Below are 18255 nucleotides of genomic sequence, written 5' to 3' on the forward strand. Positions count from 1 at the left end.
TATTGTTGTTGTTGTTGTTGTTGTTGTTGTTGTTGTTGTTGTTGTTGTTGTAATGTTTTCTTTTGAAAGGTTTAAGATAAAACTTTTTTTGTTAACTTTGATGCATTAAATGTGCATTCTGTAGTTTACCTCCTTTGTAACATTTTATTTTGAAATATTTAACATAATATTTTAGTTTCTTGTTACTTTGTTGGCCTGAATGTATACTTTATTGTTTGACTTTCTTTGGTAATTTTTATTCTGGATTGTTCTATTTGATGTTTTAATGTGTTGTAAACTGCTTTGATGTATTTTTTCTTAAATATATAAAGTGGCATAGGAATGAAATGAACAAATAAAAAAATTAAAAAATAAACTATATACAGTGGTACCCTGGTTTTAGAACAGCTTAGTTTATGAAGCACTTGGAAATAGAACGCTGCAAACCCAGAAGTAGGTGTTCCGGTTTGTGAACTTTGCCTTCGAAGCAGAACATGTTCCGCTTCCTGTTGAGTGTGTTCTGTTTGTAAATTGAGTCCCCCCCCTGCTAATCAGAGGCTTCCTGTTGAGTCTGTCGGCTGTTGAGTCCCGAGCACCCACACAACACAGAGGTGATTTTTGGAGCTTTAGTTTTTGCTTTTTTTGTGTGTTTTTGTTTGTGTGGCTTTTTCGGTTTTTTTACTGTGACTTGTTCTTCGTTTTATGGGACTGACTGGGGACTGTGGCTTGTGGCTTCGTTTTTGTGACTTTGTTTTTGTGACTATGTGGAACCCAGTTCAGCTACTGATTGATTGATTGATTGATTGATTGTGTGACTGCAGAAATGGATAAAAGTCCCCCATCCAAACAATGACTATCATCAGTGCACGTAAGAAATATATATATTTTAAATTTTTATCCTCTACAATACTGCCTTATTTATTCTACAGTATCGTACACTGATTATCGCTTTCATTTTATGGCTCAATGGTCTTGTTAGATAGTAAAATCCATGTTAAATTGCTGTTTTAGGGGTTGTTTTTAAAAGTCTGGAACGGATTAATCCGCTTTGCATTACTTTCTATGGGAAAACATGCCTTGGTTTTAGAATACTTTGGTTTTGGAACAGAACTCCGGAACGAATTAAGTTTGGGAACCAATGTACCACTGTAGTCACAAGACATCTCTAGTAGCAACATGTGCATATAATTCATTAGGGTTCTTGAAGAAGCATACGATCATAGAAATGGTAATTTCTACACCAATGTTATATAGCCATTCGTTCTTTTTCACAGTATGCTTGCACATTCCGTTATAGATTAATAATCCATACAAACACCCAGAACTCAAATATAGTAGAACTCTACAGCAGGCAATGCTGTAACCTAAAGAAAGAAAATTATCCTTAAAGTGCTGCTTTGTGGCATGCTACACATTGACTGGTTTTGTTAGCACTCACCCTGAGCCTGTCTTTGGGCAGAGCAACAGCTCCTTGCTTGATGATTTCCAGAACTCTCTCTACAGACAGCTCAGCCCCAGCCTGCTCAATTCTGGAGCTAAAGAAGCTGATCACCTGGAATGGAACAGGGAAATATATATTATATACACACACACATACACTTCTGTCTGTAAATAAGTGGAAGCACAGGTTAATTAAACAATGTCAGGGTATCTGTCAACTAGATTTTTTTTTTAAAGGCTATAGAAACCTACCCAGCTGATTTATGACAGTGAGACATTTCTTAATTGAGATTCTTCAACTGTCAGGTATAAATGCTAGATTAAAAACAGTATTTAGCATTTGTATTCCAGGTAATTTAGGCACTATGACCATGATCCAAAAATGTACATATGAATACTTCAGCAATACTGCATAGCAGCTAAAAGACTGCAAAGTTCAGTGAATTTTCAGCTTCTGCTCCTATCTGCCACATGGCTTTTCTTGACTACTCTAGCAGGAACAAAATTTCCTAAGAAAACAGGAAATCGCAGGAGTAATGATTGCTTTGGGTTTTTATTTAATCTTCATGATAATTCTCAGAACCATGAAGACTACATTGGCTAGTTTATCTTACACACCAAGGCCTATACAATAAAGTTTCGTAATATCACATAAAGGAAGGTAGATCTAGAAATGCCACTGACACATCTCTAAACATGCAATCTTGAGAAGTTAGGTAGACCTATCTTAAGAAGAGAAACAATGCCCATGTCATTGAAGGCAGTTAACATTCCTTTGATAATCGAAGCCAAGGACTAGGAAATGGTTTACTGCATGGCAATAATGTTCTTGGGATGCTTTTGCAATGCAGAGCTAGGCACCGAACTGAAGCTGTTAAGCCTAATTAGGCCCTTACAGCCTATTAGTAAAACAAAAGAGAGCTGATGGTTTGATTACTCCTGGATTCAAATGAGACATTCTGTTGCTGCAGGCAAGTACAGACATTACTTCTCTTTTGGAGTAGGGAGACCTGCCAGGCTTGCAAAGAAGACTTTTCAGAATATGCTTAAAGTAGAAAGTGAACAAAATTCAACCGAAAAGCATCCCTTCCTGTAAAGAAATAACTGCTCTGCTGATCCTAATTACCGTTGACTGCAAATCCTAAGCAAATATCTTGTAAAGGTTTTAATTACCACAAACCTTAACCTTAGCAGATCTACCCTTCTGGTAGACCTGTGAGTCAGTACTTCTGTTCTGAGCATCCTCAGAGCTGTTTCCTTGAAGGCTACACCTCCAACAAATTCAAAGCACATCGATGGATGAGGCCACCTAGTTTCTTTTCACCACCTCCATTCTCTTTCTTCTCCCTACCTCTCTCCTTCCCATTAGAGTGATTAAAGCATTTCACATACAGTATCATAGTAATCCAACAACGTATTTGCAAGGTAGGTCAGTTTATCCTCATGCTGTGGTGAGAGGGAGGCTGAGTCAGAGAGCAGCTTGCCTAAAACCACCTACTGAGTTTATGGCAAATATAAGATTTGAACAGTGGACTTTTCATTCATCAGTGCTATACAAGCTCTCACTATCATCATCTTTTTGGTGGCAGGTAAAAGTGATGTTTATTAGTGCACTAACAAAGTTTCCTGTGGCTGTTTTGGGGTTGTTTTGTTCTTTTTTTATGGCAGAATGTAGCTGCGTTTAAATTTTAAATGTGTTGGAAGTTTCTTAGAATAATAAATAAAAATAACAATACAAGCCCATGAAAAAGAAGGTCGAGGGTAGATCCACATACACAGATTTTGCAGTGTTCAGTGTATCGGTCATGGGAAAGCTACTCTCTAATGGTATCGGATGCTCAGGAATCGCAAGTAACTCCTTATTTTAATGCAACAAGTCTTATTAAGTCCTCATAAATTAACAAATCTGTGTTCACAGTAAGTTAACATCCTGCCTACGAAGACATCCTTAAGAGCCAACAGCTAGCAACTGCAGCAAACAGCTGTAGTCATTCTTAACTTGTTTGATTTCCCCCCACTTTTTGAAATGCTTTTCAAGTTCCTTATAAGAATTACCCATCTTGCAGGAAGATCCTGAATACAACATAAATAATAAGTAACCAACTTTGTGTATCATTTAGGATATCAGTACACCATTAACAATTACCAGTAAGAAAGTGCATATTGCATCCCTCAAAATGGGAATCCATTCACTTCTGGAACAGGCTTGAGCAGTAAATGAAAACAGAAATCATTCTGTTCCTGGTTGCTAAGTGAACCATATGTTTTCTATCTGCACAAAATCAGAGTTGTAGCTCAGTACCACAAATCCAGGCAGAATTACTCTTATATTATGCAAATAATGTACGATACCCAAGTTTCTGAATATGAGCAGCACAGCATACCTCATTTGTGTAGGTATTTTTTCTCTGTCCCAGCCAAACTTCCAGGGACAGTTATAGGGTAATGTGCAATCTTCCAGCTGCCCTCTTTTACAACACCAGGGAGTACTGACATCCACTTCAACTAGAGAAAAGTGATAGCTCAGACGGTAGAGCATGAGACTCTTAATCTCGGGGTCGTGGGTTTGGGGCAAAAAGATTCCTACACCGCAGGAGGTTGGACTAGATGAGCCTTGCGGTCCCTTCCAACTCTACGATTCTATAACAGTAAATGTTTTATAGGATGTATGGGAAAGCAGAACAGCTGATGTTCTGGCTTTTTCTTAATTGTTTTAAAGTTATATATTCAGCAACTCTGGTATGATTATTTTAATACACACACATACACACACTTATTTTGATGTAAAACACGCCTGTAGATGGAAAGGCTGGTGGAAAATATCTTAAATAAATATGTTTGAAAAGATTGGAATGGCTTTTTGTTTCTTTTTTAAACAGAAATGTCTGGCAAAATATTTCTATAAAATCAGTTTATCAAATAATGGCTATAATGACATTTGACAGACTGCCTTACTGAAATATTTTTGCTAGACAGTTATTAATAAATTGTGATTTCCAGTGTTTAGTGTAGATCCAGCCTTTTCCAGTTATTGTTATATTTTTGGTTGGCTCTCAGATTCTGCTTTTTTGAGGGCTTTCAGACTTTTTTTTGGCATGTGTTATACAAGTTATCTGACATTTATTGCACAAATAAGAATGGGTGTATTTGTTCCAATAAACTGATGATAATATACCATCATTGCAATTGAAGATTATTATTTTCCTATATAGGCTTTGGATGGGGGATTGGATAAAGCATTAGTGATTCATTGGCTGATAGTGTTTTAATTAGACATTTTTTAGCTTTTTAAAATATGCTGTTTCAGGTGCCCCTTTTTGGCAGAGAATGCAATGTATAACTGATTAAAACAAGCAAATAAATAAATAAATAAATCTCTCCTGCAGTAATCAGAGTGCCTGCTCTGCCACCTCCTGTCTTGTCTGGTGTCTCTGCAAGAGGAAAAGCAGATATTCTTACCACAGCAGCCTTCAAGAAAAGTATGATATATTTAAAAACCTCCTTTTTCATTGCAGCTGCTGTTCTGTGCCACCTGATAGTTCCACAAGGGCTCATGAGAATAGAATTAGAAGTACAGTATATAAAAAAAGGCAACTTTAAACATTTATAAACTTTAGTGCTGAACTGTTGAACAGCTGAACTGATCAATTCAGAAACACAATTGTTCACCATAGGACTATCTAAATGGGAAGGTCGGGTGGAAGGCTAATAAATTTCATTGCCATCACTCCTTCTGTACACTTTCCAGGAGGGACAGCTGGCAACCTGCAGGGGATGAGTTTGGTTCTGAGGCTCCCAGTTGCTTATTTCTAACCTACAGTCAAACTAAACAGGACACTGCGATATCTCTGACTGCAGATCTGTAATAAAAGCTGTGGAAGGACCTGCTAAATTCAATGTGAACTACGGCACATATTATTATTTTTTAAAACAAAACAAAAAACAAAACCACCTCTCCCCCTTTTCCTGATGGGTATCACTCCCCATGCTGCTGTTTGGCCCTCAGATGAAAAACTTACAGGTACTATCCTACCTCCACAGTCCTTATCAGATTCATAGAATCATAGAGTTGGAAGAGACCACAAGGGCCATCGAGTCCAACCCCCTGGACTCAGGGGCTTCAGGCTTACATGGAGTTTATCTATTAGGGATTATATTTTGGAAAGCATTGCCAGTCCAGTTTGATAAGCTGCTTTGTCACTTTCTCAGCTGCTCAGCTGTTTGCACCTTAGTAATTAATTCTGGCAAGCCACTAGGTCCCTGAACTTTGTCACAAAGAGCTCAGATCTTATACAGTGGTACCTCGGGTTAAGAACTTAATTCGTTCCGGAGGTCCGTTCTTAACCTGAAACTGTTCTTAACCTGAGGTACCACTTTAGCTAATGGGGCCTCCTGCCGCCCGATTTCTGTTCTCATCCTGAAGCAAAGTTCTTAACCCGAGGTACTATTTCCGGGTTAGCGGAGTCTGTAACCTGAAGCGTCTGTAACCTGAAGCGTCTGTAACCCGAGGTACCACTGTAAATGTTTCTCTGGACAGATCTAAGATCTCTGGATCTCTAAAAAATAAATTCTTGTAATCACACATCTGTCTAGTGGCAAAACCTGTGTGCTATGCTTTACTACCATAGTATAGGTAGCATCAGACAGAGAGATGAGACAGCAGGGGTAACTATTGCCTTGGCTACCTGGTCCTCATAACAAGTATGTATGACCTTGAATCTGAAGCATATTTGAATCTGAATCTGAATAGCATATTTTCTTCTCCCCTCTCCAACCTTTTGTGGGTGTTTTTTTATTTCTGTACAATTCCCACAGGATTTAGATGCTTTATACATAAATGACCACTTTTCCCCTGTGTGTATGATGTGAGAACCACATGCATCTGTGCAAAAATGAAATAAAAATACAAATAGCTTTCCACAATGAATGTAACAATTGTAAAAGCAAAATCCACATCTACAAAAAGTAGGAGTTTAAGAACCTAGCAGTTCGAAAGCACGTCAAAGTCCAAGTAGATAAATAGGTACCGCTCCGGCGGGAAGGTAAATGACATTTCCATGCGCTGCTCTGGTTCACCAGAGGCAGCTTAGTCATGCTGGCCACATGACCCAGAAACAGCGTTTCCGTGCGCTGCTCTGGTTCTCCAGAAGCGGCTTAGTCATGCTGGCCACATGACCCGGAAGCTGTACGCCAGCTCCCTCGGCCTATAGAGGGAGATGAGCACCGCAACCCCAGAGTCGTCTGCGACTGGACCTAACGGTCAGGGGTCCCTTTACCTTTACCTTTTACTATAAAGGGCATTGTAGAAGATCAGTTCGTAAGAGTTTATTTTTACTTACCAGATCTATATTCTGCATTACATCCTGGAAAGAGGGATGAGTTCGAAATTGCTCAAAGAGATCCCGCTTATAAAGCAGTGCATATACTAAGTTAGGGTTATGATGTAGTGAGTTTGTCAAGCAAGAGTTGATTATCTCTAACATCATTCGAATGACTTCTTCAATCACATTCAGGTCCTGTGCCTATAAGAAACAAGCAGAATAGAAAAAAACATTATCCAGGCACGGTTTCCAATGGTGATTATCCACAGGCAAACAGACTGTATTTAATCTCGTAGATTCTAACTAAGTAGTGGCACCTTTTAGCAGACCAATTTACATTGATGTAATTAGCACCTTTACTTATTTTCCATGCTTTATTCTGTGCGTCTAATATGGCAATACATCTCAGCCCAACTAGTCTATCCAGCAGCTGTGCTGAAAATTTTCCATTTCAAAAGGTGGATCTTCATACTTCAATGAAGTGTATTATTTTACCATTAAAAAAGAAAAAAAATCCTATGCTCTGTCATGAATAACTTTAGTGCCAGCTAGGGCAGACAGTATTGTCTGGGTTCCAGGAAACTCTGTGGCTCCTGGGAAGCTTATCAGTGTTCCTCAGTGATAAGATCAGTAAGGGCAGACAAACTAAAATGGTCAGAAGCAGCCTGATAAAAGTACATGTTATTATTTTATGTAAACCACTGTAGGGATCTTTCTGGGTCAAAGTTGAGGAGAAATATCAAATAAATATCTGGATAAGAATAGTCTAGACATGCTGATCCACAATCTTGTAGCCCATCATCACCATCATCATCATCATCATCATCATCATCATCATCATCATCATCCCACTCTTCTTCATTCAAAGATCAAAGGGTGGTTCACAACATAAAAATACAAAAATGATAACACAAAATATATAGTAAAACAAGAACAAAAACAAACCAATACCCAACTACCCCCCACAAACACAAACACACTTTAAAGGCCTTAGTATGTTTAATCAGAGAAAACCCTGGTTACAGAGAAATGTTTTCACCTAGTACCTAAAGAAATGTAATGAAGGCACAGGGAGAGCATTCAACAAATGGGGAGCCACCACAGAAAAGGCCCATTCTCTCTTTTTTTTAAAAAGTAATATTTATTAAGAGTTTAAAGATTACAGAAAGAAGAAAAAGAGTTAAACAAAGCAAAACAATACAATACAATACAAAAAAAACACTACTTATCTTAACAAAACAAAAACAAAAACAGAAATAATTAAAAACACATCCAATATTTCCATATCTTATCTTTCATTTACTTGTTTCAACGACCTCCTCACACCTCCCTTTTTTGTATTCTAGTTCAGTTAGCTATTTCAGCAAATCCTTTCCATCTTTCTCAGTTTTTGTCCTATAATTTATCTTAACACAATCTAACCTTATTTTTCCCCCTTTGGCCCATTAACAATCTATTTTTACTTAATTCTTTATAACATTTCTGCTAAAGCCATATAACTTCATTCCAGCATCCTTCTAACATTCATAGAAAAGGCCCATTCTCATGTTGCCGCCCTCTGGGCCTCTGCTGGTACAGAAAACTGTTGTAGGATGACAGACAGTACCTCAGCATGCAGGCATAGAACACAGATAAAGTTATTTGTTGAACACCTCCTCTCCCGTATCATCTGTCCCAGGCCCTGTGGGATGACATGCAAGAGACCTTTCTTTGGCTCCCTGACTGTGAACTCTGCTTCTGGAAGTTTTGGTGGCAGAGACTCTGATGAGTTTCTGCTGCCAAATAAAAACATTCTTATTTTTCGAGGCATTTAGGGTGAACCAATGAGGCCACTTTCTGCTTCCAGTATTTTCAGGCTGATCTGCTATTTTCTGTGTTTTAATAATTATTTTATGACATTCTGGAAACCATCTTCAGATCACTATAATGGCACCACTTTGGAAATTATGCAGATGGTGTAGGTGCCTCTACATTTTTAATCCCATGTATTCAAGATGACTCAAATTACACTGAGGCTATAAGAATGTGCATGGAAATGTTGTAAGCTTTCTCAGCAGAGAGGAACAATAGGAAGTTATAAGTAAGTAATTTCCTTCTTAAATGAAAAGGTAGAGGACTTGAGGAGCCATGAATTCATGTCATTTGTGGTATGAACATGCATTCCTCAAAGTGTTCCCCCCTTGCAGAATTCTAATAAATCTTGGTCAATGGTTATTTAATAACAGGTCTGCATGATACTCTTAACCTCAAAATGGATCATAATACCAAGTGACAGACAAAATAGAATTCTCTCAGAACACAGGAAGAACACTCTGTTTTATGGTCTTATTTACAAGGCTGAGCTATACCCCAATACAAATACCACGAAATAACTCTCCAAATTCTTACATGCAAAAACTTACTTGGGGTAAATTTAAACAATGGGCTTCTGGGGAAGGGGTTACACAAACATAAAGTCAAAGACAGTAAGTGGATGAAAGGTGAAATACATGAAGGAAAAACTGCAATTCATTGCTCTCTATACATCAGGCACATCTACATCTAGACATGGTGTCAGGACAGATATAAACAAGGTTATGAAAACATTTCATGCACATCACCTTGCGTAATAACTTGTGCAGCAGCTTCAAAACAATTGAAACAGATTTTTCCTCTTTCTCTAAGACAAGACAATGGTTCAAATGAGAAATGCTTTAAAAGCTTTTTTCTCCAATGTAACAGCTGCTCTCCATGCAGAAAGATATATAATTAAACTGGTATTTTTGCACCACATAGTTTGGGCTTTTGTAACAGTTGTGAACCCCCCCCCCCAAAAAAAAAAACTACTGAACCTTCTAACTCTGAAATAATTGAGACCAGTGCTGATAAATATCCCAAGATACTATAAATTTTTTTTAGCTGGCACCCATTCTTGGAGGCAATTACTGATTTTTAAGACAACACAATAGGCCAGAAGTATGCAGGCAAGATTCTCAAAAAGAATATTTTTCCAGATCATACCTCAACAGGGCATACACCCCAGAAGTTCATAGGCTGTTTTAGGACATATGTATACATACATACATACATACATACATACAGGGATGCCAACAACATTTCCTGGGCTCAGCACGTTGTATTGAGTACACTGTACTCCTGCATCCCACTCCTCCCTTACCACCTATTGACAAGAGCTGCTGCGTATGTACATATATTAACTTTGCCTAGCCTACCTCACAAGGTTGTTGCAAATAGAAAAGGTGAAGAGGAGGAAAAACATACACAACCTCGAGCTATACACTATGAGTCACAGTAGTGTGCCACAAAAACAAACTCTTGAGAGGCCAAAGCACTTATTCAGCCTTCTTGCTTTATTTCTTCAGAATTCACTGTTTTGGTCTAATCAAAGGGCAAACTCAGAATAGGCATTCACACAGCAAGAAACAGGGCGAAATGCTGACTTCTGTGACAGCTTCTAATTCTTACACACACCTTTACATTTTGAGAGCATAAAAGAGTGAACTGTGCTTACAATTTTAACCCGGGGGGAAACGTGCTACAGCTATCAGAAATCACATCCAGATATCCTTAAACTAGTTGTTCCAGAGCAGCAAGACTAATGGTTCACATCCAGTGTTCAATTTCTCGCCCAACTTCATTTAGCAGTGCATATAATTAAAAAAATGGTGACATTCTGTTCAACTTCTAAGGGAACTTGGTCTGGTTAGTAAGCATAAGATAGTTTCCTTTATTTTGGGTTATTACGAGAGAAGCATATGTATTTTGTTTGCAGTAACTCTGGGAAGTTTCCAAGAATTTCCTGAATTTCCTGCATTTTTAACAAGAAACTAAAACCTTGCAATAGAACTGATGTGGGGGAGGAAAGAAGAAAAAGGAAGTGCGCAGAAAGCTGAATTCAGGTCCAAAGCCAACTTTTCAGTGATAAGAGCTCCGTTGTGCGTTTGCAACAGATTTGTTGACACACGTACATAATGCTTCCAGACTGCACTTTGCTGCCTTAAAGACAGGACATTAAAATAACCACCATCCCCTTTGAACCCATTTGTTTTGCAACTATGAGTAAGACCTGCCTCCTTAATCTGTATTAATTTTAGTGGACCATCAACACACATTCTTTCTGATTAGCCTAGAAGAGTAAGGACTAACGCCCACCAGCCAGTGCCTTTGGACAATATTGCCCCATACCAATTCTATTTACAATGACCACATCAAAACAACTCATCAAAGGAACATCAGACTAGCCCTCCTGGATCAGACCAAAGGTTCATCTTGCCCAGCCAAGATTGTGGCCAACCAAGTATCTCTGGAAGGTCCACAAGAGGGACATAATGGCAATACTCCTACACAACAGTTGCTTTCCATCAGCTGGTACACAGTGGCATTTCTGCATCCAACTGCAGGTATCATGTTTCAACAGACAAAATTGTCAAGGAAACTGAGGAGTGAGAACTAATTCTGACACAATATATTCCTCTTCACAACTGCATTGGGAATAGTTTCCATGAAAGAATACACCTGGAAAACATTACATTGTAAGTAGAGAGACATACACACACACAGAGAGAGACATAGACTGTTCCAGGAACGAACTGTGAGCAGGATGCTGAATTCCTGCCATCGCCTATTAGAGACCTTCCCTGGGAAACCCATGTAGATTTTCAATTCCAACACCATATTTTCCACATGGGAACGATTCTAAAACCGATTGCGTGGAAGTAAATGTTTGAAGAGGCCTTGGTATGCGAAACTATATATACATGCATATGTATATGTGCATATATCTAGGCTCCAGCATACACGAATCAGCAAGATGGCGGTGATGGCAATGGTTGCAGCAGGTTTGCAGACCCCATTAAGGTTTGGCAGTACCCACTTCAAACCTCTTAGTGGCTACAAGGATTTATATACACGTCAGCTGCCAGAGCAAGTTCAACTAATGTAGGACAGGAGGACTGCACTGCAAAAAAAAAAAAAGAAAGAAAAAGACTATCCCAACTTAAATATGTACTTAAAAGATTTTTGAGTGATTAGTGCTTCAGAAGGGAAATAATTCAATATGACTTGATGGAGTTCTACTTCTCCATGGGCAATCTCAATTTTCAACCATTTAAAAAAAGCTGAATTACAGCAGAATGCATTTTTTAAAAGATCATATGTGAATCCTTAATTCCATGTGGAGATGGAAGAATATGAGACAGCGTTCTGTAGAATACACTGAAGGCCAGTTCAATTCTCAGCACCAATGGGATTGGGGGGCGGGTGCATGTTTGATGTGCTTGGTACACAAGGATCAGCAATTCTAAGACTCCTCTGCCAGATATAATCTGCATTAACAGTGTAGACAAACCACACACAAATGAGAAGTTGGGGAGCATAAGCATGTTTTATGAAACTAGCAGAACATGCCTACGTGTGTCAACTCAAAAGTAGCTCCTAAGTAAATGTGTGGAAGTCAAGGCCTTTAAAAGTTTGTTGTATTCTGGGGCCCAGGGAGAGGGGAGAGGGAAATTCAAGTATTCTCTCTAATTCATGCTTTACCATTTCCAGCAATTAGGAATAAAACTTCTCCGAGCAGCAATATTTTTTTCCTGACTCAGGCCTGGAAAGCTTACAGGAAAGTTTTTCTTTTCTCTCTCCCCCCCCCCCCCACGACCCCAGAATTTTTGAATTTTATTGATATTGATGCTGCATTCTTTGTTGCACTTCATGCTGTTTTATGCTTTTTTAAGTCACATTTTAATCAATGTTTTATATTTGCTGTTAGTTGCCCTGAGCCTGGTTTTTAAACCGGGAAGGGTGGGGTATAAATAAAAATTTATAATTATTATTATTGTTAAAAATAAATTTAAAAAGACCATGAACAATCAGGTTAGTTACTTCTAAAACATTGTTCAATCAAACACGAGAAAGGTAATAATGACAAGTAAAGAAGTGAAAAGTGTTTAAGTTGTGTGCAAAAACTGTTTCAGTATCAGCTTCTAAAAATACAATATAGAGGTTAAATTAGAAAAATTATCTACTTTACCATTGCTCAGCCAGTGCGCACAATCCAACACAGACTGAAGTACTCACATACCCACTGATATGAATGGACTTAAGCACTCTTAACTTTGCAATTGGGACCAGGAGTATTCTATATACAGTGGTACCTCTAGTTACGTATTTAATTCATTCTGGAGGTCCGTTCTTAACCTGAAGCACCACTTTAGCTAATGGGGCCTCCTGCTGCTGCCGCGCCACCGGAGCACGATTTCTGTTCTCATCCTGAAGCAAAGTTCTTAACCCGAGGTAATATTTTTGGGTTAGCGGAGTCTGTAACCTGAAGCGTATGTAACCCGTGGTACCACTGTATATGCATTTCTTGAAGAAAATGTTATCTGGCCATCACTTAAAGAGCTCAATAAACTGCAAAGCATTTACTACTTAATACCGTAGTTTTAATCATTTTTATTCTTCATTTTAAATTGTCTATATTAACAATACATCAGTATAGGTTTTGGTTGTTTTAGAATGAATTCTACTTAAATGTGACGATATTTTGGGTATCCTCCCCAAGTGTATCAAGTCGTAAATAAAATTAAATAATATTTAGACATACAGCATTTTAAGGATGCAATTGTAGAGACACAAACAGAGCAAGATACTGTACAAAATTGAATGAATGGCACAGTTTTAAACTTATAATATCTAGCTTTGAAGGCATAAGTACTTATCTTTAGGACTGCCCCTCTATTTTACCATTTGTCATTTAGTGTATACACGGACAAAAAAAAAAATCCACACACAGCATTTATGCCTTCCCTTAAAGGTTTCTCTCAATAGACCGGTTGAAGGTACAAACAGGAAGGGAAAGTTGGGGCAGATTTGGGAGAGCTGTGATAGCAGGGACACACAACTATTGTTTTAAATTAAGTGTTGTTGTTTATGACATTCCATCTTATTTTTAAAGCTTATTATCCGCAAGATTCTGGATAAGAGCTGAATGCAGATTCAGGCTATTCAACTTCCTGAGTCTAGAGTTAGAAACTAAGACTGGATAAACTGTGGAAAAAATGTTTTGACCCCCCCGCCCCAAAGGAAGGATATAAGAACAGTTCTGATACATCCTTTCCTTTATAGCCATATTTGACACTTTGTAAAAGGAATCAGGTATCTATCCTAATCTATATATCAGGTGTCTATCAGGTATCTATCCTAGGGATTTATCAGGTATCTGTCTATCAGGTATCTATCCTAGGGACGCGTGGCACTGTGGGTTAAACCACAGAGCCTAGGACTTGCCGATCAGAAGGTCGGTGGTTCAAATCCCCTCAACGGGGTAAGCTCCCGTTGCTTGGTCCCTGCTCCTGCCAACCTAGCAGCTTGAAAGCACGTCAAAGTGCAAGTAGATAAATAGGTACCGCTCTGGCGGGAAGGTAAATGGCGTTTCCGTGCGCTGCTCTGATTCACCAGAAGCGGCTTAGTCATGCTGGCCACATGACCCAGAAGCTGGGCCAATAAAGCGAGATGAACGCCGCAACCCCAGAGTCGGTCACGACTGGACCTAATGGTCAGGGGTCCCCTTACCTTTACCTTATCTATCCTAATGCAATCTGGCTGGGATCCCAACCCCCACCCCACCCCAACAACACTTTCCCACAAATACACACTGGGGGGAAATGTGTTGCACTTGTGATGGTAAAGTCTCTATTATTGTCTAAGTCAGCCTTCCCCAACCTAGTGCCCTCCAGGTGACACTATAACAACAACTCCCATCACCTCAATCAGCACAACAAATAATATTTGAAAACAATCTGAACAAATAAACTGATCAGAATTTAGTTCAAGATGACATGCTAAACTTAGTTAATCGAAAATGGAAGTGAAAACTTCTGATCTCCTCGTGGCTGCGTTGAAAGAATGAGAGCACAGAAGTCCAAGTCTCGCCGCAGCTCATTCCTGTCTGATAAACTACAATATATTGTGATGTTTTAATGTAGCCATTGACTTGAACTAGCCAAGTAATGATGCGAATGCAAACTACTAGTATTATTAAATTGTAAAAGTTGAAATAAAATATCCTGGAAATTACATTGTTTAAGAATAGGATTCAAGATATGTCTCTATACCAGCTGATTTGTTCTTGTATAAAACACTTACTGTACAAAAGAACCTGGAAGAGGACACCTGATGCAATGCATACTAACCATGAAGTATCTCTGAACGTCCAGCAATGTACATTTTTCATTAATACTTTACACATCCATGCTGAATAAAGTCAAGATTTCCCAAGCAACAGTAATTTGAACAAGCCACAACACCTTTCCAATCATACACACAAGCAAAAATTTTTCACTTGGTTTTACTGATCTAATTTCAAACACGTCAACCTACTCTGCCAGTCTTTATTTGTAGAGCCAGATTTTCACAGTTGCTTCCCGCCCTTTTCTTAGATCCTGCACAGTCCAGCAAAGTCATCAGCATCTATAATGGTGCCAGTCCAACTGTGAGCAATTTTGCCTATTAAAAATATCCCAAATATCCTCAATCGTGAGAGAGGGAGTTTCAACATAGAAAAAGTTGTCGGCAGCAAGAATGGCAAAAGACTCCAAGACCATTCAACTAATGTGCACTCAATAAGTGTCCTTTGAAAGGTCATGGCAGACTGCCACAGGAAACAGATAGGTAGCCGTGTTGGTCTGCCATAGTCAAAACAAAATTTTTTTTTTCCTTCCAGTAGCACCTTAAAGACCAACTAAGTTAGTTCTTGGTATGAGCTTTCGTGTGCATGCACACTTCTTCAGATACACTGAAACAGAAGTTGCCAGATCCTTCTATATAGTGAGAAGGTGGGGAGGGGTATTACTCAGAAGGGTGGTGGGAATGGGTGATTGGCAGATAGCTGTGATGAGCCTGTTGACGACTCTTAACGACTGCAATAGGTCTTACAGGAAAAAGCTTACATGGTCTTACATGGAGAGACCTGGTCTGAACAAAAACATTGGATTCTTATCTCATTATACATGACAAAGCCATTTTTCACCTTCTCACCCCTTGCTTTTTCCTGTAAGACCTATTGCAGTCGTTAAGAGTCGTCAACAGGCTCATCACAGCTATCTGCCAATCACCCATTCCCACCACCCTTCTGAGTAATACCCCTCCCCACCTTCTCACTATATAGAAGGATCTGGCAACTTCTGTTTCAGTGTATCTGAAGAAGTGTGCATGCACACGAAAGCTCATACCAAGAACTAACTTAGTTGGTCTTTAAGGTGCTACTGGAAGGAAAAAAATTTTTTTGTTTTGCCATAGGAAAGATTGTTTTCATGTTGGATGTGCTGGACTTCAGATTCTAAGATTTTTTCCTACCTTGCCCTATGCTGCAAACCCTTCTGCCATATCAAAGGAGCTGAGCCAATGGGCAGCCAGAGAGTTGTGGTACTTTGGATGCATGCCAGGCCCTCCAATGCCACAAAAGAGCTTGCAAGTGACTAGTTCCCAATCATTTATTTATTGCATTCATATCCCACTTCTTTCTCCAAGGAGATCAAGGTGGTTCTCCCCCTCCTCATTTAATCCCCAGAGCAACTCTGTGAGGTAGGCTAGGCTGATAGTAAGTGACTGGCTTAATGACCAAGTGAGCTTCATGGCCAAGTGAGGATGTGAACCCTGGTCTTTCCAGGTCCTAGTCTGACACTCGAACCACTACACCAAAAGACCTTCTGTGACATCCAAGACATTAAGGCAGGCATAGGCAAACTCTGGCCCTCCAGATGTTTTGGAACTACAATTCCCATCATCCCTAGCTAACAGGACCAGTGGTCAAGGATGACGGGAATTGTAGTCTCGAAACATCTGGCGGGCCGGAGTTTGCCTATGCCTGCATTAAGGCAATAGCATCAAGTAAAAGAAATTACAAAAATGAGAAGAGATCTAAGGTTTGAGTGGGGGAGTGCAAGAGTATAAACAGGTTCAAAGACACTCGTGGTCTGTCATACTGATGGCTACTCAGGTGTTTATAATTTGCTGCACAGGGAAAAATAAATGAAATACTAAGGAATTACAATGGGGGGTGTCGTGGAGACCTTGCCCTACCTTAGCAGACATGCTTTTTAAAGTGACAACAGAGTTGAGCTCTGTGGTTTTTGTACATGTGAGAGAAAACCATCACACTGCATTTTGCATACCCACACTGGAGCCACTTAATTACCCTAAAAAAATAATAATCATGTCAGTCTGGGATGGTTGTTAACTCCAAAGTTAAAAGCAACAACTCAAGGCTAAGATTTCTGAAGAACCTTAATTAACAAACTGTAATAAGAAAGAGCCAAGAGAAAAAGAGAGATGAACTGCACAATGCAAAACACACAAAGAGACTGGACTTCATATTTCAGGAAAATCCAATTAAGTTTTTTTCTCCCTCAGGGCAGTGTAACATGAGTTGCTCTATGACTCCGATACACAAGCAAGCAGAAAGAACAGTGTGGGAACTGGAAAAACTCATGATCATGACCACTTCTTTATTTCCCCCAGGCTGTGAGTATGTTGGCAAAAGTAGCAAGCCTGTGGCCTACCCCACCCCAATGCAAGGAGAAAAGAGAAAAGTTAAAAATGCTAGAAACCAGTTTTAAGTTCTTGAAGTTATAAGTCAATCTAGTTCCTCTAGAAACAATATTATCACAGTGTGAGAGGAAGATATTCTTATGGAAGCACAACCTACTCTGTGATTATCCCCCAAACTTGCAGGCCAGTTCTTGTGCGGTATTTGGATTAGGGGAGGCCAGAATGTATACTGTGGCTAGTTACTGCTGCATGCTAAAGAAACACTGAAATAACTATTCTTTTATTGCAATTTGAGTCTCCTCTTCATACACTGAAGAAGTGTATGCAAGTCTGCACAGCTCTGTTGCATCGCTTGTCCTTTAGTCTATCCTCCAGATGAGAAAGAGTTCCATTAATTGAACTGCTCTTCTTTAAACTTACTAGGATAAAGTCTGAGAATGCAAGCTCTAGGAACATGGGTTCCACCAAACATGGCTTTTGTTCCTGGCAAAGCTCTGACCAGATTTGGACTTCTCATAATTTCCTGCAACAGTTCCTATCCTTTCTAATCTGCTTGTCTGTTCAACATACATATGTGGACACTTGGCAACATCATAGGAAGTTATTAGCAGCTGATACTATTTATACTGCTAAAGGAAGCTGTACCTTGTCCTTTTCATATTCACTAAAGTTCTGGAGTGTTTACCCAGGGAATGGCCATGGTAGATGAGTTCAGGCATTCCAGCTAACTAAGGGTGAAGCCAGTAAGGTGAACTAATGCTAACTAACTGGGGTGTACGCTGGAACATGCATCATAGAGAGGGTTTGCGTTACTCATCACTCAGCTGGGCTGTCAACAGCATATTGCACCAATGCTCACTCACATGCACTAGCTGCTTGTTGTCTTCCAGGAACAATTCAAAGGGTTGCTGTTGTTTAAGAAGGCCAAGGAATTTTAAAGATTCATCACATTCTTGTGCTTACATGTGGGTTA

General features: G+C 39.2%; 1 protein-coding gene across 10 annotated transcripts in view; it reads right to left on the minus strand.

The window, feature by feature from the left end:
* Positions 1-18255, minus strand: part of DYM (dymeclin) — a 172146-nt gene that overhangs the window by 35575 nt on the left and 118316 nt on the right. For 8 of the 10 annotated variants that reach the window (XM_083575620.1, XM_083575622.1, XM_083575616.1 and 5 more), the window contains 2 exons: positions 6759-6941; positions 1418-1531 (listed from right to left, as the gene is read on the minus strand). In XM_083575620.1, the coding sequence (XP_083431746.1) occupies positions 1418-1531; positions 6759-6941 (297 nt within the window). Of the gene's footprint in view, positions 1-1417; positions 1532-5957; positions 6482-6548; positions 6942-18255 lie in introns of those variants that run through there. The other 2 variants (XR_014539542.1, XM_083575624.1) reach the window with 2 other exon arrangements.

Source organism: Podarcis filfolensis (genome assembly GCF_964270895.1).
Source record: "Podarcis filfolensis genome assembly, chromosome: 11".
Taxonomy (NCBI): Eukaryota; Metazoa; Chordata; class Lepidosauria; order Squamata; family Lacertidae; genus Podarcis; species Podarcis filfolensis.